Source organism: Melozone crissalis, unplaced genomic scaffold, assembly GCF_028551555.1.
Source record: "Melozone crissalis strain CALT ecotype California unplaced genomic scaffold, PUWL_Pcris_2 ptg000033l_1, whole genome shotgun sequence".
In the NCBI taxonomy this organism is placed as follows: domain Eukaryota; kingdom Metazoa; phylum Chordata; class Aves; order Passeriformes; family Passerellidae; genus Melozone; species Melozone crissalis.
The window spans coordinates 2343295-2368778 of NW_026535811.1; the positions used below are offsets into that span (position 1 = coordinate 2343295).

General features: G+C 41.9%; 1 protein-coding gene across 3 annotated transcripts; it reads right to left on the reverse strand.

Moving 5' to 3' along the window:
* Positions 1–220: 220 nt before the first annotated feature.
* On the reverse strand, positions 221–23971 carry LOC128940457 (solute carrier organic anion transporter family member 1C1-like). 3 transcript variants are annotated; one of them, XM_054281867.1, is made up of 15 exons: positions 23819–23971; positions 20491–20636; positions 17485–17626; positions 16477–16609; positions 15660–15781; positions 15193–15339; positions 14001–14099; positions 12557–12802; positions 11534–11698; positions 9676–9871; positions 8550–8715; positions 7645–7826; positions 3596–3660; positions 2320–2437; positions 221–1291 (listed from the first exon to the last, which is right to left on the reverse strand). In XM_054281867.1, exons 1-15 carry the CDS (start codon positions 23901–23903, stop codon positions 1069–1071), a joined length of 2235 nt encoding a protein of 744 aa, XP_054137842.1. In that variant the 5' UTR covers positions 23904–23971; the 3' UTR covers positions 221–1068. The 3 variants fall into 3 exon arrangements, with proteins under 3 accessions (XP_054137842.1, XP_054137843.1, XP_054137844.1); XM_054281868.1 differs by lacking the exon at positions 23819–23971 and adding an exon at positions 23487–23536; XM_054281869.1 differs by lacking the exon at positions 221–1291 and adding an exon at positions 1591–1817.
* Positions 23972–25484: the final 1513 nt, after the last annotated feature.

The window sequence follows — 25484 nt, forward strand, 5'->3', positions numbered from 1 at the left end:
TCCTTGTGGACCCACCATCACCTTTTCCAGTGCAAGCTTTCCTGAGATTTTTTTCACATTAAACACCTATCCTTTGCACTCCCCACCCCAAATATAATTAATATCAAATATTGACAAAGCACAAAAATGTCTTAGTTTCAGCTAGAAAATACAACAAATTAAAAGGAAAAGCCCCAAGTCACCTGGTCTTTTAATTAAATTTAATTTTATTTTTCCCAAGCTGTCTTGTCATAGTTTTTTAAAATATAAATCATACGTATCTTGCATAATTTTGTTATTACATCATAAAGTGCATGGAATTATTTAGTACACTGAGTACTAGCAAGTAGCAAGAAACTGCTGGAGATAAAAAAAAAGCTCTATTTTCATCCCAGTTTCCTTTGGATGGTACTCTTGTGGCCTCTTTGTAAGGACAACTTCTACTGCTGGTGGTTAACGACAACTTCTATTGCTGATGGTTACGCTGCAACAAAAGCTACTGGAAAACAGATTCCTACCCACAACACTGACGTCCCAGGTGTTATGGATGGAACCCATGAGGTGCCCAGAACCTGTGGCTGATTTTTCCTCCCAGCAAACCTTCCTGCTGCCCCGTGCCTTGCTGCTGGCCAGGACGGGCTCCGTGCCGGGGATCCCTGCACCTTCCAGATGGCGAAGCCAGGTTTTGTGCTCCCCTTGGCTGGAGCCATGGCAGAGGAGCTGCAGTGCAGCCTCCCCACTGCCCCTCACACCCAGGGGGACACTGAGGGGCAGCAGCAGCTCTGGCAGCCTCCTGAGGAGGGAGGGAGCTGAGGGGCAGCCGCAGAAACAGGGTCTGGGTGAGGGCACAGTGCACCTCCCCAGCCATAGGAAATCCCCTCAACTTGGCAGAAAAAAAGGGTGAACAGTGTTTTCAGAGCTGTTCACGTGCTAAAAAATATTGGTGGTCTTTGCTTTTGGGGTTCACAGTGAAAATTGCAAGAGGGTGAACATTTTCAGGGCGGCTACTAAGATACTGCTTCACTGATGATGGATTTTTGCCTGGCACACCACTCACTGGGTATAAGCACGGTGGAGATCTCAGTTTTCCTAAAGCCTGGTCTCCTTTTCTGGCCAGTAAGTTGACTGAATTAACTGGTCACTATTGACAAAATTATCTTTTCTGCTCTTTGTCCCACAGGTGCCTCTCTCCCCGGTGGCTGAGAGGGTCTCATCTTGTGGAGATGACTTTTTTCGGAGAACCCAAAGGACAGCAACACTGAAGAAAATGGACACCATGCCCAAGACCAAAGTCAGCCCCAGGTACACATACCTGAGAGAGAAATGATTGATCAGAGCCAACACACGACCAGAAGGCAGCAAGGACACATTCATCTTTTCATCAGGTAAGGCTGGGTAAGGACACTGCAGTCAAGGGGATGGCCCTGGAGAGGGGAGTTTGTCAGCTAACCCAGGTCAGGTGCAGAGTGCTCTGGGCTCAAAAAAGCATCTCAGGCATTGCCTGACCTCCACCCCAATGTGCCTCAGTAAGAATAGCATTAATATTTTTAGGGCAGTTACTCTATTTTTTAATATATAAACAGTACCAGTGATGACAAGACCATTTGATGGCATTTTTGCTTTGCAGGCATAATGACAGCAACAACAGCAGCAACAATAACATCATCATGTTTTATTAGCAAAAAGAGTCCCAGCTGAGATTTTGCTCTTTCCTTCAAGTTTTCAAAACAAGATGTACCCTTCTCTCATGTTTATTTTCCTTGTGGTGGGAGAAGGGACAACCTGTTCTCCCATTTTCCTCTTACCACTGTTATTCCATTCTTCATTTCTGGAGAAGCCTTTCACAAATGCAGTTCAGACAATTACTGTCCTCTAGCAATAAATTAATAAAGATAACTCTGCACTTAAGCCTCTAGATAAGCCAAGCATGTTTTGTGGCACCTTTGCCTTTCATTTTTTGATCCAGCTCCAACATGGAGAAAAATGAGGTTTAATAACTTATTTACACACACACACAGTATGACAGCAGATATATTGAAAGCTGAGGGAAGCTTTGGCATAAAATTGAGGTTTCAACACGACTTTTTTTTTGTGAATTATTAAAAGACAATTATTTACAGCTGATACTGAAACAAGATGATCCACCCCTCCTATCCAAAAAGAGATTGAATCAAAAGAGAATGGTGAAATGTGAGCATTATTGTTAATATTGTTAGTCAGAGTTTTCCATTCAGTTTCAAATCTTTCACTCAAATTTTCCAACAGAAATTCTGCTACCAGTGCCAGGTGTAGATGTAATTTAAGAACCAAAGGTAAGGAAGGAATGGAGAAGAGCATTACCTGAGTGCACTGGAGTCATAGAGTCTGCACGCTCCTCTTCCTCCACATCTTTTGCTGCCCCATTTCAGGCAAGCGGTGTCTATGGCTACTCCAAAATACACTGGGGCTGGAATCCCCGCTGGGTGTATTGAGCAAACAGACAGAGGTGAGAAATTTACTGTCCAGGGTGATCAGTTTTGATCTAGAGGCAGGTTCACACAGAACACTCAATAATACATTCCAACAGCAAGGACACTTGCACGCTGGCTGGGGAAGACGTGCCTTGTGCTGCCCAGGCACACACCACCCTTTCCTCCCTGTGGGAAGCCAGGAAAACATGACAAAACATCAAAAAGCCTCTGGAAGTCCCTGGAAGGAGTGCTGGCCACGGCTTGGTTTCCTCACCCTGCAGGACATCTCTGGGGAAAAAAAGTAGGAGATAATTCTCCTTTCTTGAGAGCAACGGAGCCTGTTCAGCCTGGATGTAGGGTGGGGATGAGAAGGGACAGAGACAGTGGGTTTGGAGCCTGCAGTGGGGCTGCAGGGATCCCCCAAGCATCTTGAGATCCCACTGTGGCAGGGGCAAAGCTACTGCAGTTCTTGGGGCTGATGGAAAGGAAAAGCCTTTTTGCATGTGCTGATGGGGACACCCTGCACTCTGTGTCACCTGGGGTGCTGGAGGAGAATGTAAGCCTGGAGAGAAAATCCTGGCCTGCAAAGGTGTAAGAAAGAAGCCAACAGCTTGCTTTGACATAATTTTCAGTTCATCTAACTCTGCTCATGTAAATTGGGTGCTTGCTTCTTGCTGATTTTTTTTTCATGAAGACCTAGAGGATTTTAGAATTGCCAGTCCGTTGGCATCTCACGTTACTCATGATTTCAGGTCGCCCTGCCACAAGACGGCAGTGAACCCCAGGCACACCTGTAGTCAGTCACATTAATTCCCTTAGAAACTAGTGACTATATGCCTGAAAAGCAATCACAAATTCTTAGCCACAGCTGTTCTTTTACACTTGTTGCTGAGTAAGGGACAAGATGTAATTTTGATGTTAGCTTCATAGCCTACAGGATCACATCTCTATAAATATTGGCCTTGTGTATTTAAATTATGCCTAGGATATAATTATGTGATTTATGAAGTACAAAGCAATTTCCTTTTTCCAACTCTTTTTTTTTAAATCATATGACATCTATTTGCAGATAGACATTGTTCTTTACAACAATCAAAGCTCAATTCTAAGAGAAATTATTAGTGAAGAGTGAATTAAAACCAACTCAGGAGTACAAATGGACTTACCAAGTACTCTTATTGCCAGGGTATAGATGCCAAGTGCAAATGATTTCAAGTGGGGTTTAATGCACCTGAAAATAATAATAATAATAAAAGAGGTCTTACCTAGAAATAAAGCATCAGGTGTATATAATTAGAACACAAATAGAAAGAAAGGAAAGGAAAGAAATGTGACCTTTTCCTCCTTAATGTCATGGACTTTGAGCAAACTGCAGAAATATGTAAAAAAGGTGATAAAAGCAGACCAGCACCTAGGAATTCTGAACATCTATATTCAACATCACATTTTAAGATGGTTGTGGATTTTCAGATGATATCAGCACTTAGGGGTGTTACTAACACAGGACAAGAAAATTGCTAGTGAAATCACCCATCCATTGGATAGTTTTATTCAGTTGACACTCCCTGAAATTCAGGATCAAAGCTAGTACAAGGTATTCAGGCACTCCCTTTTCCTTGCACCCTATCTAGATGAGGATCACACCTCCTGTAAAGGCAAATCCTCCAGGCCATTCTCTGTCAGAGCAGACCATTTGCATTTGGATTCTGCAGAGATTGCAGGGTGAGTCCCACACACATCCAGCTCTCCTGGCTCCAGCCCTGGATCCTCATCCTGGCTCCCTGAGGGTGGGCAGGGATCAGCTGCCTTTCCCAGCCTGCTGGCAGCAGGGTGTGTATGGAGCCTCTCAGATTTGCAGGAATCACCTCTGCTGCTCAAACCTGCTGCCCATCCAGCATGTACCAGACTGACTATTACAGTGCCTAATCCAGCACAAATCTGGGCATATGTTTGATTTTGGCAAGTGGGTAGTGCCAGTCACATGGTCCAACAAGGACATTTTTGGTATGTGGGGTAACACATATATCAACATGGTGATTACGTAAAACTTCTGTCACAGTCATTCTATTCAATAATAAATACATTTAAATAAATATTCAAATAATAAAAAATGATCTGGGCTGACATTCAATTTGTCACCATGGGTGAACATAGCACTCTGGAGATAAAGTTTCTGCTCCTGCAAAAATTAATGTAATTGGGAATATGTTCTAAAAAATAATAGAGGCATTTCAGAACAAACTCTATTGTTCCTCACCAGGGTTAATTTTCCACACTTTATTCTCTAATGCCCTGGCCATGGATTATCATCACACAATCTCTTGATTGTGGCTTATACAAGCAGTGCCATCTATGAGGGCATGGCTGTAAAATGATTTTGAGCTGGAAGAACAGTGTCTTGCTCCCCTGCTAGACACCTGCTACACAAGCACTCCTCAGCCCAGAGTCCTCCTCAACTAATCTGAGGGCATAGAAAGCAAAAAGTGGAAAATAAAAGCAATCACTAGATATTTGATATGTGTTTCACAGGATTTATATCCTACAAAAAAATATTCTCTTTCAGATGAAAAAAAATTGTTTTATTCTTTGTATTGTCTTTGCAAGGAAGCAGGAGCTCTTTGTGATGCTGAGTGATAGCCAGACCTCTTAGGGAGATCTGAGACTTCCTTTTCACTGCCTAATCCCCTGCTATTAATAGCTGGTGCTTGAACAACAGCGATCTGAACTGCAGGGCTTTTTTCCCAAAAACCTCAGGGCTTTCCCAAATTCCCTGGCTGCTGTAATTACACTAATACCACCAAAATGACATTTCAAAAATGACTTGGTCACCAGCTGTAAGCATTTTTCAATGACTTCAGTGTGCAAACCATCAAAGTAAATGTCACTAAATCTTACAGGCTTTTAGGGATTTAGCTGTATTTGTCCTCCATGGCAGGTGCAGTGATAGCTGCTCATCTGAAAACATCAGCTTGCTTCAGTGCTGGAATCTTAACAGAGATGACTGAATGCTGAATAATTTCTAAAAGTGATCATTGGAAAAAAATACATAATGAAACCTGCAACTTGACCTTGGGACTATTTGTGTCAAGGATAATTTATTTTCCCTCTGGTAACAGAAGCACACTTTCAATTCAGCCAGATTTTTGGAGAAAGTCAGTCAGTGATGGATTTCAAAAAAGACAAAAGTAAGCATGAGCTTAAAGTGGAGTTGTGCCCAAAGGCCATTTGCAGTGCAGGAAAAAAAAATAAAAAAAGGATTGAACTTACTGAAACATGTTTTATTTAGCTGCACATCAAAGGTGGATGCCTCCAATCCAGCAGGAAAACACATAACTTCTCATTTTCTCTTAAATGTCTCTCAAAGTAAAATGATTTTCAACAGCAATAAAAGCATTGGAGCAGAACCAATAAAACTGTTTTTCTGATTTCATATAACAATGTGGTTTAGTATTGTAACTGAAAACCTTTCTAAGCTTTTCTGACTAAATTGATTAAGTAGTAAGATTCCCAAGAGCAGGTTCTTAGGGCTGAGAAGGGCAGCAGCTCCGTGAGATTTGAGCTTGCAGTGCTCAGTAATGAACATCTCCCAAACACTCCATTTTTTATGCAGTGGGGACAAGAAGAAAGCAGGAGGTTGAGCATGGCTACCACAATTTTGAGGCCCTGTGTGGTTCCAGATCTGCACATTTTCCACCATGGATAGAAGGAAGATTTGATGTAGAGGGAAAGGGGAAGGCAACTGTGCCCCTGCATAGCTCTATGCCAACATTTATCCAGTGTGTCAGAAGCAACCACAGAGACCAATCTGGCATAAACCCTGAAAGGCTTTGCTGCAAGCCCTACACTCATGAATTGTCACAGACATATTTTCTGAAAATTCATTTGCTAGGATTTTTTCTCCTGAGAAGCTGAGAAGCCTCAGAGGAAAAGAAAAACAATAATTATCTGCTGCTGTGGAATGCAACAGGTGCATCTTTGTTTGGTCCATGTGAGTTGTTTCTACTTGATGACCAATCACAGATCCAGCTGTGTAGGGACTCTGGTCAGTCAGAAGATTTTATTATCAATCCATTCTTTTCTTTGGTAGCCTTCTGATGTCTTTTTTCTCTTTCTTTAGTGTAGTTTTAATATATAATTTTCTTTTGATATAATATATATAATAAAATAATAAATCAGCCTTCTGAAACATGGAGTCAAGATTCTTATCTCTTCCCTTGTCCTGGAACCCCTGTGAACACCCCCACAATGAATCATCCTCGTCCTGGCACAGGGACAGCCCAGTTGTGCAGGAGCTTCAGTAAAAATGATCTGAAATGGATTACAGTGTGATTGTTCTTGGAGAGAGCCCTCGAGGAGAGAGAGATGCTGTGAGGTTTTGCAGCACTCGGGGGTAACCCTGAAAGAAAAGATGTGTGAGGAGAGCTGTGCAGCTTGTGCACACCTCACTGGCAGGGTTTGTGCAGGGCAGTGGAGAAGGATCCTCACATCAGCCATTTCTGAAAGTCTCTGTGCGAATATTTATTCTGGTTTAAGGACTGTGATGGAACCATAGCTGAAATCACATTTCTTTTTTTAGGTTTTTCCATACAGCCTACATTCAGCCAGTTCTAAGACTGGCATTGTCCATGGACTATAAAGATACCAGCAATGAGACAGGGCCTGGTCCAGAAAATTGAATTCAAAACCAAGGAGAATTTGGGAGCATGAAAACACAGCTATAATACCAAAGATTAGTTAGACTGGATTTACTCTTGTTTTGTTTGAGAAGTAGAATGTGCCCATCTGGAAATAATTTGGAAAAAGGAACTGAGAAAGAAAGGTTTCCAAAACAGAGCAGAGCAGAACTTGGAATCCAAACATCGCAAGTAGCTGACAAAAATCCAGATTAAGCACTTGTAGCATTAAATGCTTTTTGCACTTGCTAAAATTAGTTTCAAATCTTACAGTGATGGACAAATAGTTCCAGCACTTAAATATGCACTGGGACAAGCATTCAATAAATCTGTGATTAGGAAATAGGAAAAGAAAATCTTGTGCTAAAACAATTGTTAGAACAAGGAGAAAAATCTAGGAGCCACAATTATATGGAATATGCTATCTTGCATAGCTGCAAAACATTTCCTGATACCAGGAATGCCAGGAGGGGAGGGAGTACCAGTCATGTGTCAAAACACTTTGAAAGCATTTGGCAATGCCAGCAGGAATTGTTCCTTACCTTAGGAGCAGTATGTATCCAGGTGTGCCACCTACTGACAAAGTGTATGAAGTGATAACTGATATTACTAGGAAATACAGGAACATTTTGGGACACTCGTTTCCTTTTTGACACGGTCCCACCACAGCTGAGGAGCTCTGTGAAGATTCAAAGGTTCCCACACAGCTGCAGTTAAAAAATACCTGGAAGAGAGCAGGCAAAAGTCTATGAAAACCTAAATGGTGGGGAATTGGATGTTTAGGAATTGCACATTCTGGATGGCTGAAAGTTTAAGTCCAAAGTGGGAAATATTTTATGAAAGGAAAAGGCTTACATAATGAAGGAGAAAATGATAAAGTATCTACTGTTGATGAATCTAGTTATTAGGGTTTTTTTCAACCAGTCTTGGTAGCCAAAAGCTCAAAAAAAGGAAAAAGCCTCCTACATTTTCTGCTTGTGATTTCTGCTGGAAACAGCAAAGTGAAAAAAAATTTAAACGTGGGTGCCAAATTGCTAAAAGCCCTGAGGACTTCAGGGCTGAAGAGGATGTGCCATGCTCAGTTTAAATCCACTTTGACAGACCTGGTTGTACCAGAAAGAATGAGCCCACCTCACATGGAAATAAAGAATTTTATGGCATTTTTCCCAGTGCCTTGTATCAGAAAGAAAGGTCCCACCTCACACAGAAATTATGGATTGTCTTACGCCCTGTATCAGAAATAATGATCCTGCTTCACATAGAAATGAAGGGTTGCCTCACACCCTGTATGAGATATAAAGACCCCATTCTCACACAGAAATGAAGGATTTTCTCACACCTTGTATCAGAAAGAATGACCCCACCTCACATGGAAATGAAGGGTTATCTCACACCTTTTATCAGATATCAATGTCCCATCTCCCACAGCAATGCAGGGTTGCCTTACCGTGTTTTTCCCGGTGCCGTTGGACGCGCGGCAGCCGGCCAGGCAGGGGGACACGTAGGTGACCCCATTCTCTCCACAGATGGGGTCCCAGTCGTTCCTGGAGCAGGAGCAGCCTGAGTTGCACTCTGAAAACAGGGCTTGCTCGTGGTCACTCACTGCTTCAGCTCTGTGGAATAAAAGAGGAGCTGCAGAGGAGCTGCCCAGCAGAGGAACCCCCGATCACCTGTGGGGTGATGCTCTCTGCCAGGAGCACCTGGCCACCCCTTCCCTCTGTACCCCATTAAATGTTGTCTCTTCACACCCAAACAGCAGTGTAAATCCTCATTTCTCTGTTATCCAAAGGTTTTCACACTATCTCACCACCTACTGTGAGACAGTATTTACATTATTACAGAGGACAGCTACTAATTTATATACATGTATTTTCTCAGATTTTCTAGGGTCATTGTTATGCAGCTTTAACACAACTGGGCAAGTGGCACAGAAGGGAGGGAGTTACTCATGGGAAATGGTCTCTGTAGAAGTTTGCAAGGAACTGATCAGAATGGGATTCATCCAAACTGAGTGTCTGATACCTTGCACGACAGCTCTCTGTCAAATTCAGTCATCAGACACCAGTGGAGCAGCTGCTGTGAGCCAGTGCTGGAAACTCCTCCCAAAACGTTAGTTTTACAGAGTAATAGCATGGGTAAAATGTTAGCCTCAGGTGTGCCTCATGGTTAATCCATGAATCCTTCAGTTTTGAGTTCAAAGGCTATCAAATGCCATTCATTGTTCAGTGGCACACAAAGGCAAGAAACAATTAATTGAACCTCTTCCCCCCTACTGAGATACTCACATTGCCAGGAATCACTGGGCTAATAGGATGGGTCCCATGGCAATAATAATTAAAAAGTAATCAGAAAAATAATCTGCACTTGTGACATAAACCCCACTGGTTTATGCCACAATCATGAGAGGGTCATGACACAACACCCACTGGTATGGAGTGGTTTCCATTGATTTGAATCAAATTTCTGGGAAGCACATTCAGGTCAGTCACTCTCTTTTCAACAAGATCTACTTTGTGAAACAAAGTGAGGAGGGAGTTGGGTTTGCAGTGGCCCTTTCTGCCCTGCCAGCATACCCATGGTAGGACACAGTCAGTCCGGCCACCTCCGAGTTCCCACAGCCCATGGCAAACAAGGAGAGCAGCAAAAGGTAACCAAAGAAAGATGATCCCAGGGAAAGCTTTGCAGCCCCCACAACACCGACTCCAAATCTCTTCATGATCAGTCCTCCAGAGAATATGCCAAAGGCCACAGCAGGAATGTTAATAAGACCTGAAATCAAACAGAAAATTCTGTATTAACGAAAACCCCAGCTCGATGGGCTAACCTTGTCAGCACAAAAATAGCTGCAGCAATCAGATGAAGGAGCAAAACATAAAAGATCTTCAGTCAGGGCATTTTTTTTTGTCCAGACTTAGACTGATGCTTGGAGTGTTACAAAGGTGCTAGGACAGCTTTGAAAAACTTATTCCCAAGGACACGCTTCTTTGCTGGTTCTTTGACAGTGAGATTATGGATAAAGTTTAGATAATGCTTTTCCAATTTCTTAAGCTAAGTGGTTTTTTCCACAATTAGTTTGTCAGTGGAGTCATCTGCTGATTCCTAAATTTAGTTTTATCTAATGTTACAAAAGCCAGAGCAAGACCTGCCTTTTAAAATTTTTTTTTAGTGCTTCAAATTGCTCTGAAAATTTTGGTATCTATCAGAGAGTTTGATAGCAACTGTTGTTTAAAAAAAAAGAAGAAGAAAGAGTAAAAGATGTTTGAAACAGAAATAAGCACTGTGAGTCTGAGTCAGCCCTCAGGCTCCTTAGGAAGGGTGGATTTGGAGAGAAAAGAAAAGGAGGAAGAAAAATCACCTTATTGCAGGGACAGCCACTGAGCAGGATCCTCCCCTAACCAAGCCATCACACACTCCCTGCTGGATATAGTCCCTGTGCTCAGAGAAATCAAATGGTTCCTAATCTGCACTCACTTTGCACATACCTGAAAGCTTAGCTCCAGAAAATCTTTAAATACAATGAGAAGTACTACACTGAATGTAGGGATTGTTTTCTGGACTTTTTTGGCCATCAACTGTACTTGAAGATTTCTCCTTGCTTTGAGGAGTTTGGTGCCAGGAAATTCCAGCTTCTATCTTGAATGGAATTAACATAGCACAATGGATCATATCAGCTTTTCTGCACATATAGACCTCTGTTGCTGTGCAACTAATGCTGCTCTGGAACAAGGCAGCTCCCTCTGGGCTGGGGAGATGTAAACCTCTTTGCTGCTAATGCTATTGAAGCCCTGGACCTCTGGAGCTGAATCCCACATGCAGGTTCAGCAGCTGGGCAGTCCAGCCCACCCTCATGAAGTCAGCTATAAAAATGCTGATTTCTGTACCCAAAGGCTGAAGCAGCTTCTCTCTCTTGTGCTGTAAGGGGCAGCTTGGGATATGACTTTTTTCCTTTTATTTAACTACAATCTCTGCAGAGAGTCACCCACAGCACTCACTGAACTGATCTTTGTTTTGTTGAAATAAATGGGAAGCCACCAAGGCAGCAGATCTGTCTGATGATAAATTTATGTGAACTGTTTTAAAATTATTTCTCAGTTATTTTCTTGTATTGTACATACATTAGGTATGTACAAATGATGTAGAGGGAAAGGGGAAGGGAAAGGAAGGGGAAGGACTTTTCAGATTTCCGGTGAAATGGGAATTAAGATATCAAATCATGTAAACTTTTACAGTAAGTCTTGCATAGATAAAGTCAGAGTTAATTGGTGCTGAAGCAGAAATGAAATGACTTACCTTCTATGAGCTATTACTTAAAGGAAGACAAGGAGGGAGAAGAAATTAACAAACCTTAAAAAACCCACAATTTTTCCTATATGTATATGCCACTCCTAAAATGTCCATATTAAAGATATCAAGAAGCAGCTATAGCATTACCTATAACAAAGTTAGTTTTGGAAGATGTCTGCCCATACTGTTGTTCAATATACTTTGGCTTATATGTCACCATGCCAATCAAAGAATTGAACTGAATAATACTTGCACACAAATACAGAATGTAAACTGGATTCCCAAAGAGGTTCTTCAGGGATGGCAAGAAGTCTGCAAGACAAAACAGCAGAAATAACAATCAGGCCAGAGAGAGAATTACTGCTGGAATAATGCTTTGTAACATGTGTGCCCCTTCCAAAAAAACCAAAAATGCAAAACATTTCAGAGGGAGTCTGTGAGGTTTCCTGATGCTCCTAACATCTCCCCCATTTATGGAGGGAGGAACAGTGGAGCAAAGCACCAAGCATCAATTCCCCAGAAGAGAGATCTTGTTTTAAATACCTTCTTTCCACCATAAACCCGGAATGATTTGGTTTCTCTGTGTCCTCAATAGTCACAGCACTGTTTAGCTTAATTTGGGGCAAAGAGCGCTCAGCACAGCTGACAGTAAAGACAGAAATACTGAGCTGCAGATTCAAGTTCTGAGGGAAAATGCTTTTGGCAAAGCAAGGCCAAGGAAATGCAATTGTGCAGACCAGCTCCTGTCTGAATCCAGACAGCTCCCTCTAATACTGAAACTGCTCTGTGCCCATCTACATTCTGATCAGATATTGTAAATGTTTTCCTAATGCAGGAAAAAAATAATTAGCAAAAACCAAGGGTTGGGGTTTTTTTGCGCACCACTTCTGCAACAGTCACTACATGTGAATAAAACATTTTTGCAGAGCTTCATGATATGTGCTGGGCCACTATTGTAATTTTACAAATCTCAGCCATTTCTCATGCAATAGCAAGTCCAGGGAACATTGAAGAGACCTTTTTGTGTGTACTATGGAGTTGGAGAGTGAAAGGGAAAAAACAGAATTCTGAGACCATTAAAATAGGGACTCAGAAAGTCTAAAATTTTTAAAGTCTAAAAGCCTCTGAGAGAAAATCTGAACAATCAGGAAGAAAACTCGAGTGATTTGCCTTTTGCCATCTCTGCAAGCTTCGCCTGCTGCCAGGAGGATGTGCCTTGGTCCTTGCTGTCCTCAGTGATGAACCTGGAGTGCTCAGAGGAGGTGCTGGAGTCCTTCCTGCCCTGGGGCCTGGGGAGGTGCCTGGGCAGGAACCAGAAGGGGATGCCAGCCAGGATGCTGATCAGCCCAGCTATCAGGTAGCCCAGCCACCAGGCCCCCACCCACTGCGCGTCCTTGGGGCTGATGGTGACGCTGTCTGCAGAAAGGGGAAAAGGAGAAACAAATAAATGCAGGGATGTGCATCCTCTTTATGGAGTGACAAAACTGTCCTTTGTCTCCTAAAAAAGGAAAAAAAGCCCAGAAGTTTCTCTCCTCAATTGGGTAAAAAGACGCCTCATAGGACCTGGCAGTCACCTCAAAATTAAGGATAGCCAGTTGGACAGGAGCCAAAAAGTCCCACCTGGGCAATTCACTAGAAGAAGAAGAGAACAAAGAAAATAATGGCTTCTGTGAGGTATTTTACCAGGAGCAAGAGCTTCTTGCCCCTGGCTTGGTTTTTCTCTGTAAAAAGCTTTGTTATTTTGCCTCTTATTAAAACTTTTCTGTTTCCAACACTGGCACAGAAGCCATCCTGCTGATTTTATACCATGTGAGCTGATCTATCTCAGGTGTGATATAAATCTCCAAGAGCTTAAAGACCTGGCTCGAGGAGTCCCTTATATCAAATAAACACATCTGGAGAATATGTGCTTATAGCTGCTGCTAAGGAAGGAGGGTTTGCAGGGTGGTTTTTCCATCCAGGTTTAGCTGTGCTCTGTCACTGTGGGTGTTTTACAGGAGCAGCTGTGGGGACATGCTGAGGACTCAATGACTGCTGGCCCTGACACTGCTGTGCCACTTGCACATCCCCAGAGATACTGCAAGCATCAGCACTTGGGGCAGTCCAGGTGGCCACTCACCTGCTCCCAGCCAGGCTGTTCTGCACAAAAAACCCAGACAAAAACCTGTTTTTCTCCTGATTTTTTAGTTATTATTGTTTTCTCAGAAGAAGAGCAATCAGGAGATTTGGTGCCCCCTGCCAAACCACCTTTCTAGGCAACAAATATTAAAAAGGCACATGCAGGATCCTGAGCCTCAGTCCTGTTTCCTCCTGGCTCCCATGGTCTCCCCAGAGCCTCCTTAGCAGAGCATCTCTTGGAGCTCCTGCTGCAGATCTCCTGGGGCTGAGGAAGAGTCAGAGCTCCTTCTTCCTCTACCCCCATCCTCCTTGCCAGCCTATTCTGCATGGAGCCCTACACTGCTGTATCCTCCTCATTTCACAGAGTGCCCACTCTACCCCTGCTAGCCCCTCATGCCTAGCGGATAACCAGAGTTCTTGGCCAAAAATAGGAATTTTGGAGCCTTTATTTAAAAACCTTGACTGGGTTTTTTTAAGCCTGAGTGTTCTGACTTACCCAGGTCCACAAAGCCAATGTCAACGTAAAGTTTGGCACACAGGGATCCCAAGAGAAAGCCAAATATTGGCCCTATAATTGCCACTGTCTGCACACAGCCTGGAAGGGAAAACAGGGCACTGTTACACTCCTGAGCTAAAAAAGGGCACTGGTTCTTCTGCATCTGACAGCAGATTATGGCATGTGATGGGCAGCAAGAGACAGACATTGAAATATTGTATTGAAACACATTGAAATATTGAAAGATACAGTTACACAAATTGAAATATTTACAAGAAGGAAAAAGTCATATATAAAATGTTCCCCATTATGATGACACTTTTTATTGTTGTCCAATTATAGAGTTACATTCAGCCTGAAGGAAAAAATGTCAGCAAACTGAATGGCCTGAACTCAACAGCAGCACCAATCTACAATTGCTAGAAATGCTTTAGCTGACAGGATCACAACTGGGGAGCAAATGTAATTTTTTTAAAGTTAATGATCACTTTCAGTTGAGGTAGGCCCTGAACAGGCTGAGAAATCACTTTGCTTTGGTTTCCACTGTTAATATATTTCAACACACCCTCAGCCAAACTTTCTGAATACTTTGAATTTGAAAAAATTCACCTGGCAATCTGGGAAGACTGAATCTTTTACAGACAGAATCTGATTTTTTGCCTTCTGCCTGGCTGGAAACTTGTTAAGAGCAAATGAGACAGGACTTTTTGGTAATATTTCAGGTACAGCCATCATACAATGAACACAAAAAATGGTGATCCCAACTTCCTAAAGGTTCAGTACTATTGTTTATAATCCTACATGAATCTGGAGGGAATGTTTTGAGTGCCCACTGAAATTCTATTTTAAGTGCTTAAAAGAGAGCCTGTTTTTATCACTTTCCAGAGAACTGAATGTGCACAGAGGCTCAGCAGCCCACATCCAGAAGAATTAGGAAGATTAGGGTAACAGCAGGAACCCAAGGTCAAATTCTTTCACCAAATTAAGATAATGGAACTGTGCTGGTATAATTAAATGGGAACTTGGTCCCTTGGGTGTACATGACTGTTAAATAAGCTTTAATATTGGAAATGATGCAAACAAAACAATCAGGGCAAGTTAATTCAATAAAATTCATTCCATTATTCAGAATGACTCAGTTCTCTCCTCTGGGGAGAAATCCATGAGGAAAAAGCAATTATATTTATTTTACCAATATATAAGGCAGCATTCTCTTCGACAGCATAATCATCAATGTATGCAATTCCCAGGGGCTGGATGGGGGTTTCACCTATTCCACGCAGGAGGTTTCCAAGCAAAACATAGATCCACATGGAAGAGCCTGCTTCCTTCTCACACCCTGGGGGCACAGCAAGAGACAGCAACCATGTGTTTGTAGTAGCACTTTGACACTGAAAGTTCAGGGCTCCTAAAATACTTCTGTTGTGGGAGAAACAGTAGGAAAAGTGTGAAATGGCCTAAGGTAGAAAAATTTTTAGCATGAGTTGCCTCAAAGATAGTACAATTTTGCTGGTTTTATACATTTGCCACCCCACTCCTTTTTAGAAAACTCTTTCACTGCCTTCTAATGAAAACTGGGATTTCCTGACAGAAGGATTTGGGGAACATCAATGACAGCAAGCACTACCAGCCCCAGGATTTAACAGAGACAATTCTCACCTGCATTTATTTTAGCTTGAGATTTCTCCATGGCTGAGAGTGGAGTTTGGCTTTTGTCCTGCAGACATGGAGAGAGGCTGACAGTGGAATTGATGGTGGAAGAGAATCTTTCATACCTGTATCTGTTTGGAAAACAAACTTGTATTTATCCATAAGTACTGATGAGAAAAAGCAAGCAGATCTGTGACTACCAGACAGGCCTAAAGCACTAAAATGCAAATTTCACCTGCATCCATAAGAATCCATCTGGATCCATTGCCTGTGGTGGTTTTCAGGGCATAAACAGAGCTCTGTTTGTACTGCAGTTGTACATGAAAATTATCCCGTTGGTTCTTTTTGCAACAGTGATTAATTTCAGGTTAACAGGCACTTTGCTCTACTATGATACATGAATTTGGACTGAGATTATCAGACACTGGTGTATCCTCTGGCTTGTCTTTCTGAGTTTAGTCATCACTTTTTTACTGCCATTTCAACAATTCCTAAGCCACACCAAAATGTGGCCAGTCAAAATCAGAGACTACTTTGAAAAAGCTGATTACAGCTTAAAAGAGTATACATGTTAAATTATTTGCTCTACAGTAATAAATTATAAAATAAATAATTATTTTTAATGATAAACAATATTTTAAAATAATTTTAAAATAAATAATTATTTGCTCTACAGTAATAAATCTTTTCACCAAAAAAACTTTAAATTAAGTAACCACATCCCCATATGCCTATTTCTATCATCATAACCAATGCCTAAATGTTTTAGTGAGTGCCATTCAGTGTGCACAGCCCAGCTGGAAAACAGGGATCACTCTGCACTTACCTTCCCATGAAGAACTGGGGCATTGCAATTAGGAATGTTCCAGCTGACATAATTAAGCAGCCTGCTCCAATTATTCTTGGCCTGTGAAGCTTTGCTCCAAAGTAGCTCACTAGAATTATGATTAGGAGGTTCCCTTCAAGAGTACAAAAGGAAAACTGAGTTTTACTGCTTGTTGATAAGAGATCCCCTAAAATAACAATTCCCAGTTTGTAGTACAGGCACTGATTTGGTGGGAATGGCCTTTCTCCCTTTTCCAGGCATTCTGCAGGAGCCCAGTGCCTCCTGTGCTAGGAAAACCAAAAACCTTTGGATAAACAGCTGGAAAAGAGGAGAAAGCCTGTGCCAGCTGAGGAGAGCAAATAACCAGAAAGGCAGAAAAAGGAGGAATCAAGCTGAGTTTTACACACTGAGGCTAAGATTTCTTTCCTGTGAGTACCACAGTCCACAGAACACCCATGAGATAAATTCAGTGATCTGAAATTGTGAGACAATGACATGCTGGAAACTTTAGTGTGAGGGAAGGAGAGGGACTGGACAAGAAATGTAGATTATAATTAGAGGTTTGTTCTTCTGCTGCTTAATAATGGACATAATGCTTAATAATAATAAAGCTTAATAATGCTTAATAACCTGTTCCTATAATAATGGAGATCACAAAGGACAAACACCTGTGGGGAAGGTGGATTTCTGCCTGCAGAAATCCGTGCAGGAAAATTCTCATTCAACACTCAAAATGTCTATTAGTCACACACTTAAGTTACCAAATTATAATTAGCCACACGCTTAGCTTATCAAATTACAATTTTTTTTTATGTCTATGCTGAATTGCTTGTATTAGCAACCTTATTCTATTGAACATAATCATACTGATAGACCCACTTATTTTTACCAGGTGAATCTTGCTCAGTTTTAAGTTTTCAGGGACATTCATGCAATCATTCTTCAGAACAAACTTCATCACTCTTTTTTTTTTTTCTGAAAATAAAAATGTGTTTCTACAGCACGTACCAATTTCAAAACTTCCATCAATAACACCAACCAAAGAGGAAGGGATGTCAAATCTTCTTTCTATTTGTGTGATAGTACTTTTTAGATAACTTCCTGACAGTGCTTTAGCAAAATAAACAAAAGACAGTGCACCAAGAAATATCTGTGAAAAGAAAAGGACAGTGATTAAAATCAGGCAGTACAGAAGATACATGAACTATTTTTAAACATGTTCTGCATTCCTACCTCTTCTTTTGCCAAATAGCCAAACCAGTATTCCTCCTACTTCTTATTAAATGCTAGATTGCTGATTTGTTCATCTCTTATAAGCAATATTGATAAAAACTGAATTGACTCTCAACCATTGCTAATTTCAGGTAGAGGTCAAAGTTACTGTTCTGTTGAAAGACAGAAACCTGTGATTTTTTTCTTACACAGTGACCATATGGGTAAATGCTAAGTGTGGCTTGGTGGGGAGGTGAGTTTTTGAACATTTTTAAATGTGTTACATGTTCTGTGAGATGAACCTGCCAGGCAACTCTCTTCTACTAATACATGCATTTTCCTCAGAATGCACCCTGCATTTTGCACCTCCCTCCCTTTATTTTGCAGAGACAGTCTTCTCAGCTATCACTGCATCTGATTTAGCATGTCCTTCTCAATCAGGAGTGGGCTTTGGAAATTAAACTCCATGTCCCTTCACAGTGCTTTGGTTTGTACTTCAGAGGTACAGACTGAGCTCCTTTCCCACAAATTTAACCTGGAAGATGAGGGCTGGTCTGCAGTGCCTGTGGAGGGAGTGCAGGGTCCTCAGAGTGAACTCTGTTCCTGCAGATCTATTGCCTAAATCTGCCCTCACTGAATGCAGCCCAGTTCAGTTTATTTGCTCCACAGATAATCACACACAGTGGAATTGGTCATGGAAACCACAACTTTGCTTTCTACCTTCAGGTACAGGTGGTGTGGACCCAAAATGAATACAAATATGGATGCTTTGTATAAAACCCAGTCCCAGAAGTTAAGAGACCCATTAAGGTTCTATTTAGAAGTCTAGAACCATGTGCAGCTCCTTAATCCTCTCTGACAATCACACTCCCAGTAACCAGCTGCTCTGAGCAATGGCCTCACCTCCAGTGCAAATCTCACAACACCTCATTTGACAGGGCACAGTGGCAATAACAGCACTGCTGGATGCAAATTCAAGTATATTCAAATATATCTGTGTGTCACTTTATCCAGGGCTGGTTATCCCTCCTTCAGAAACAATTGTAGGTAAACAAACATTTACAAACCCTCTCTGGGTCTTTTTTTTCCTACAGCAGCATTTCTCAAAGGACTCTCCAGTACAAACATTATCATTTTCTGTATTTTTATGCCCTTGGATTTTAAATAGCAATGTGACAGCACATAGTTTTGGGGTTTTTTAACAGGAAAATTGTATAGGTAAACTACAACTTGAAATGCTTCTGAATGTCTTTGGTACACATTTTTTTACTGGGTTTGCTTCTGTCCCAGGTGTGCAGTGGAAAGACACTCCTGAGCTAGGGCTGGGACAGAAAGGTACACATGATTTCACATTCTTCTCTGTTTTGCCAGTGCTTGTAAGCAGATATTTCACTACATCTTTCTGATAATGAAGGCAATTTTAAGACATAGGGAGGTTGATAATTGGTAAAAACAACCTGTTGTATCTGTATATTGTTTTCTTAACACATTAGGCAAAACCTGAAGCAGACTTTTTTATGACTTGGAGATATCTTTAATAATTTTGTTCTGACTCAGCAAGACCTTATCAGAACTCAAAAAGGGTTAGTTCACCAAAAAAAGAGAGAGGGCTTCTCTCTTCTTGTAATTTCCTACAACAATACATTAGTAATATCAGTTTGGGTTCCTAGAAGACACAACTTTAAAGAGAAAGAAACTGAGCTGAAATAATATTGCTTTTCTATTTCTGGAGCTAATAAACAGATTCCTGACTGGCTAATGTGTGACTGAAGTCTTATTCATTGAAGGGATTGGGTTATCATGTTAGCAAATGGAAAAGCTGTGATAGAATTCTATTATGGTACAAAATTTATTTAATAACAACTCATCTTTCATTTCAAAACAAAACCATTTAAAATTTATAGACTTCAGGGCAACTATTGCTCATTTCACTGACTGGAGTTGGATTAATACCTGAAAGAAGATGCATGTTTAAGTGAGGGGACAAAACAACAGAACTAAAGACTGTGCACCATGAAAAGAATGAAGTAAGGCCGAAAAATCATTTTTTGTGTAACTCAAATAATCTCAGCATTGCATGGTGATGTTGAGCTGTCACCCAGGAGTGTCAGGAGAAGGGGCAGAGGCAGCAGGCAGAGCCCTGCGCTGGCTGCTGTGCCCCCTGTCCCGAGCAGGGAGATGCAGCTCCCTCCAGGCAGGCACAGCCACATCCTGAGGCTCAGAGCAGGGACCTCCCTGCTCCAGGAAAAACTTCCTGGGGGTGAGAGAGGTGTGGAAAAAGTGGTAAAAAAGAAATAATATTTCTGCAGTTTCATTTCAGTCACCTCATGCAGAGTTCTCTTGAATGAGGAGCATTACAATCATGCTTTAATAACACAGCACTCAAAGCACACAGACCATAATACAATATTAGTTTGGGGAGCCCAGCAGAATACCATGGCTGCTGTCTTAAAAAAGCAACTATCTTAAAAAAAGCAATCTGCACTGACAGCTGCCTGTGCTGTCTGCCCTGTTCTCAACTTCAGGTGGAGCAATCAGGAAGATAGAGGGACTTTTTAGGATGGGTCTTGAAGATCTCACAATATGCAAGCCTCAGCGAACAAATAATATTTGATGATTGCCAAACATTAGGCAACTACAGATCTGAAGAAGATTTTCTGTGACTTAGAAACATATCTAATAATTTCATTCTGACTCAGCATGACATAATCAGAACTTAAAAAGGGATCATTCATTAAAAAAAGAAAAAAATAGAGAGATTTTGTAATTCCCTACTGGAATATGCAAAAGCTCTTACTCTACCTTTATACCTCCACAACACGCCTGCTTTTCCTTGGATGCAGAAGATTCGGATTTGAATGAAGATCGGTCCACGGGCAAGACTGTGTTGTTTGAGAAAAAGTGAGTATTTTCCTTGGATGAAACCTCCATGATGGTATCCTCTGCCTCTAAAGCAGAAAACATGGAGAACACTTTAAAAGCGCATCCCATTAGCTCAGCCTCAAAACTCATCATGTGACAGCAACACCCCGCTGGACTGTTTTCCCAACAACAGCAATTACCAAACTTTACAACAGAATCTGACCAGTGCACTGGATGTTTAATTATGGAAATTTGCAATCCACTTGCCTATAATAATGGAGATTAAATCATACTCAGCAAACAGCCATCATCTTTGCTCTCTGGCCATCATCAATGTGATTTCATTAAGCATTTGGCCAAGCATTGCCAGCAGACTGAACAAGGCTCATTATCATTTTAAATGACATTTCTGAAGGCTACATGTAAATTCATGTTTCTGGATGTGACCAGGTCTGCAGAGATTTCTCAGCACTGATCTCGGAATTTCCCATATATGTGGGACATGAAGTAATTAGATCAAAGGAAATCTATCCCCCTTAATGAGGCACTTGAATTGTTTTAGATGGAAACATTAGCTCTAATCGTCTGATTTCAGCTAATGAGTTACACAAGAATAAAGAGGTTTAGTTCCCTTTACCATTTTACATAGAGTCTTAGGGCTCAGTGGTCAATTGTTTCAGGGAAAATGTGAATTTGCTTCTTTGCAGGTAAATACAAAGAAGTAAAGATAAACTAAATACTGCACTTTGAAAACAAAAGGTATCAGCAATTCTTAAATCTCTAGTTACATACTGCACTACTTTGTTCTTAATTTCAATCTCTAAATCAGATCTAAAAATATTTATGAAATCAGCTTCTGTGTTCACTTTTAGGCAGTCCTATGTTTTACAGAACTGCAGCCTGAAAATATGAATAGGAAAAGTTCCTGTTCTTTCATGTTTGCCAGAAGAAACATCTCACGTAATTTAAAATATATATGGTTTTATGTCTATACCTCTGGATGCATGTGTTTTCATGGCTTCCCAAACAGGCACCTGTTTTGCCAGAAATACAGGTGAAAATAACAGAAGTATATCTTTAGAGGCTAATATTTGCTCATAGGCTCTGTTCTTATATCAATAAGACAAAAGGACTTTCTGGCGCCACAATTTTCACCAAGATCTCTCCATCATTTAAAATAAAAGCTGTGACTGAATATAAGAGAAATGTTTGCATTTCACACTGTCCTGACAGGAACTCTAATATGTTTTCTTATCAACATTAAGGAGTAGAGAGGTTTTTTTGGAATAAAAAAATAAATTTTTTGCACTTGCTGAACGTTTATTGCACCTATTCCTGTTCTGCTTCTGATTTTCTTGATGTCTTTGGGAAAAGTCCCACTCTTGAACCTGAACCCCACTTTTGACCCTGTACAATGGGGAAAACCAGCGTGTACCTCACAGCATAAATCCTTTTATGACAATCACATGAGGTGTGCTGCCATGGAAGCACATCAAATAGCCTCTACTGCAAGGTTTGAAATGTTCTGCATATTTACAGCAAATTTGGAATGAAAAAACCCCAAAACCTGGAAAAGGAAAACATATGCACCACAGTTCAATGAAATGTCCTTATTTATGAGCAAAGCATCTTCCAGCTAGAGAAGATGGCACAGGTGTAGAGGGTCTCCTCCATTGCATCACACATCCAGGATTGGCCAGAACACAAAAAAATTGCTGTGGGGGAATATAATAAACTGATGTTTGACAGCAGCATGTAAGCTGGTGTTCCACTGAGCTGAAACAAATCTCAAATGGACAGCAGAGCTCAAGCAACAGTTATGCTCATGTTATTACAGCATAAAAATTGTTAAATTTTATTGTCTGACTGTCAAATTGAAGAGTGGAAGGAAGGCCTGATATCCATGCAGGTTTTAATATATCCCCAGGTATATCTATATAAATATCTACACATTTTAATATATCCCCAGCTGCTCTTGAAGCATGGCTTTAAGGACCTTGGTAGTTTTCAGAGCCACCTGCAGCCTTGTACCTCAGAGCATCAGTCTGGTTGCCTTGACAATGCCTCTGATGGAAGATTTAACACAAGGCAGAGCACAGAGAAATGTGCCCAGCTGAACCCCAGCCAGCTGCACTGTTGGTTTTGATCTCTTTGGTGCAACCAGAACACACAGGACTGATTCACTGTAATCACAGATTTGCCTCTCAAATTCTTTTGGCACTGTTGGTGTTACAGGGGCAGTATTCCTAATGGACTCAGTTCCAGTGGGGGGTGAGGGACATCTCTGGTTCTATCCAAGGATGGCCTCAAGTTGTCACCATACCATATTTCTCTGGTGACACAGAAAATGAGGACAGAAAATGTCTAAACACTTCCTTTCCAAACATGGTAGGAATGCCAGAAAAAGGTAACCAGAGAATCATAGAATTGTTTAGGCTGGAAAAGACCCCTGAGATCATTGAGTCCATCTGTAGATCCAGCAGTGAGAGTCCACCACTAAACTCTGTCCCTGAGTGACCCATCCACCCACCTCTCCAATGACAAACCAACAGTCTATCAAATTTCTCTTCTATAAAAGAATGCAACACAAGGAGTTATTTACAGAAAGTGTGTCACAAAGTTCATTACAAGAATGTAAACATCAGAAGGCTTAGAAAATCTTAAAAAATCTTAAAAAATTAGGGTGACACACTGCAGGACTCCAGCTGTGCTTCACCTCAGCTGTAACAGCTGAGTGACAGTCTGCCTGGTGGGTGACACTCTGTCTGGTGGGTGACTGCCTGAAGGACAGCTGCTGGCCACGCTCACACCTTGTCCCTGACTCTTCTGGGCCCACAGCTGGGGGGCTCAGAGCCCTCCTTCCATGCCTGCCTCCAGCTGCGGGGCTGTGGGAGCCCCCCTGCTCTCCATCCCCCCAGAAGCTCCCAGGGGCTCACCTGTGGCACAGCCTGGTGGCACTCACGTCCCGAGGGCTGGCATGGGCACCTGTGCCTGAGGGTCGGCTCCAGGGACAGCCCTGTCCCTGAGCACAGGCTGGGGCACCTCCAGGAGCGCCCCTTCCCTCATGCAGAGTGCAGGAGTGAGAGAGAGAACATCCTTCCCCCTCTGGGAATTCCTCCACCCTGCAGTAAGCCTCCTTAGCCCTAGGCACAGGAGCTGCACTTGCTGCACTGGCTGGACACACGGACAGCTCACCCATGAGCCCAGCTGAGAGGCATCCTCTGTGAAAAGTGAAGCAACAAAGAGAAGAAGAAAAGCCAAATCTTACCTGGCAGCAGGAATCCCCAGAGATGGTGCCCACCAGTTTTCATAGGTAAGCTTCCTCTGCTGCTCATGCAAACCCACACTTGCATGCACAGAAAGGGGAAAAACTGGAGGGGAAAACCTCCTCTCAGAAATGCCCCTGTCTGCGGGTGTGCATCTTATTCTGGAGGTAGAGAGAGGAAGAGAACGCAGGTGGGGGAACTCGTTCTGTCTCTTGTTTTGCCTGAGCATTTGCTCTTTGTCTGCCCCTCATCCTCCTCCCCCACCTGCTCAGGTTTTTCTCCCTCTGTCCCCTCCTATCAATTCCAGGACAGTGGGCACACCAGCACAGCAAAGGGGCTGGGTGCCCTGGTGGGAATCATGAGGAGCACCTAAACAGCTCCCAGGGGCAGTTTTCTTTGCAAGTTGCTGTAAGTTTGAGGAGGCACGTGACAAAGCTTTGTGGAGAGAAAAAAACCAAAAAAACCAAAACTCTGATCTTATTAATTGCTTAATTCCAGGAAACAGAAGAATTCAAGTGGGAATCGACTTGGGGGGAAAAAAAAAGAAAATGGGGAGTGTGTGAGAGAAGACAGGATGGGGGGGTGGACAGGAGATTCACAAAAACTTCTTATCCAGTCCCTGGTCCTTCCTGTTCTGCCCTGATGCCCAAAATTCACAGGGCAATGTCCCTGTCAACATGAAAAAGACCCAACACAAACAACAGAGGGAAAAGACCCGTTAAGGGGGAGGACAGAATGTATGGCAGAGTCAGTGAAGTCCTTTACCAGAAGGAAAGGAAAAGAAAGTTTTGAAGATTTCATTCCCACCCAGAGTTTTTCCTGCCACAAGGTCACAGCTGCTGAAATATTAAAGTTTAGGTAAAGGTGAGGAACGTGACTAGCTCCCTCTGTAGTTTGCTGAGCTAAAAGAGGCTGTAAATCCTGTCTTCTGCTGCCCTGTAGGCTTTGATCACACAAACAGAAAAGGTATTAAAGTGAAAAATTCTTCTTCCTTTTCCCTTCTTGCTCCCTCCTACCCTCTGCAGTACAGCAGGTTCCCATGGCAGCTAAAACCTCACTCACACAGCCAAACACAGAGTAGGCTTCTGCTTTCCTAGATTTAATACAAATTATTATCCTTCCCTTCATTATTTCTCCATTTTGGGCTCTTAATGTGTCTGGAATTTAATTACACTACACCTAATTCACATTTTGTACTTTAAAGTGTCTTGTATCCTTCTTTGGTTTTGAAACTTGGAAATCTATTTTCCCCTTTTCTAAGAGATATCAGGGTGCCTAGTAGTCCACAGTAATTAGTGATTAGGAGACTTAGTGATTATGAGCTCTTTCAGCCTCTTGAGGAGAACAGCTTCCAGGCCATTTCCTTCCATCATTAGGAAAACTGAGTTTACACAATGCAGGACCTGTGCTAGTTTGGCATGACCTTTAATCTTCATTGCTGACCTTGCTGCTTTCAAAGATTTCTGACACAGATTCCAGTTATTCTGCCACTGGTAACCTTTACCACACTGTGCTTTAAAATAAGTGAATTTTGATTATCAGATTCCTAAATTTGTTAAAAAAATCCTCCTAAATTATGCTACAAACGGTATTGATAAGCACCAGAGCCTTGTCCTCCATACTCCCAGAAAAATACCTACAGACTGGTTTAATGTCCTTTAGAAAGAA

What these genes read in the sequence shown, in the direction of transcription:
- LOC128940457 (XM_054281867.1), bottom strand. Translation starts at nt 23,903, where the DNA reads ATGCAAGTGTGGGTTTGCATGAGCAGCAGAGGAAGCTTACCTATGAAA. An exon ending in CTGACTGTGTCCTACCATGG is followed by an intron (nt 8,716 to 9,675) that starts GTATGCTGGCAG and finishes TTTATTCCACAG; the next exon opens with AGCTGAAGCAGTGAGTGACC. An exon ending in ACGGCACCGGGAAAAACACG is followed by an intron (nt 7,827 to 8,549) that starts GTAAGGCAACCC and finishes GCTCTCTTCCAG; the next exon opens with GTATTTTTTAACTGCAGCTG.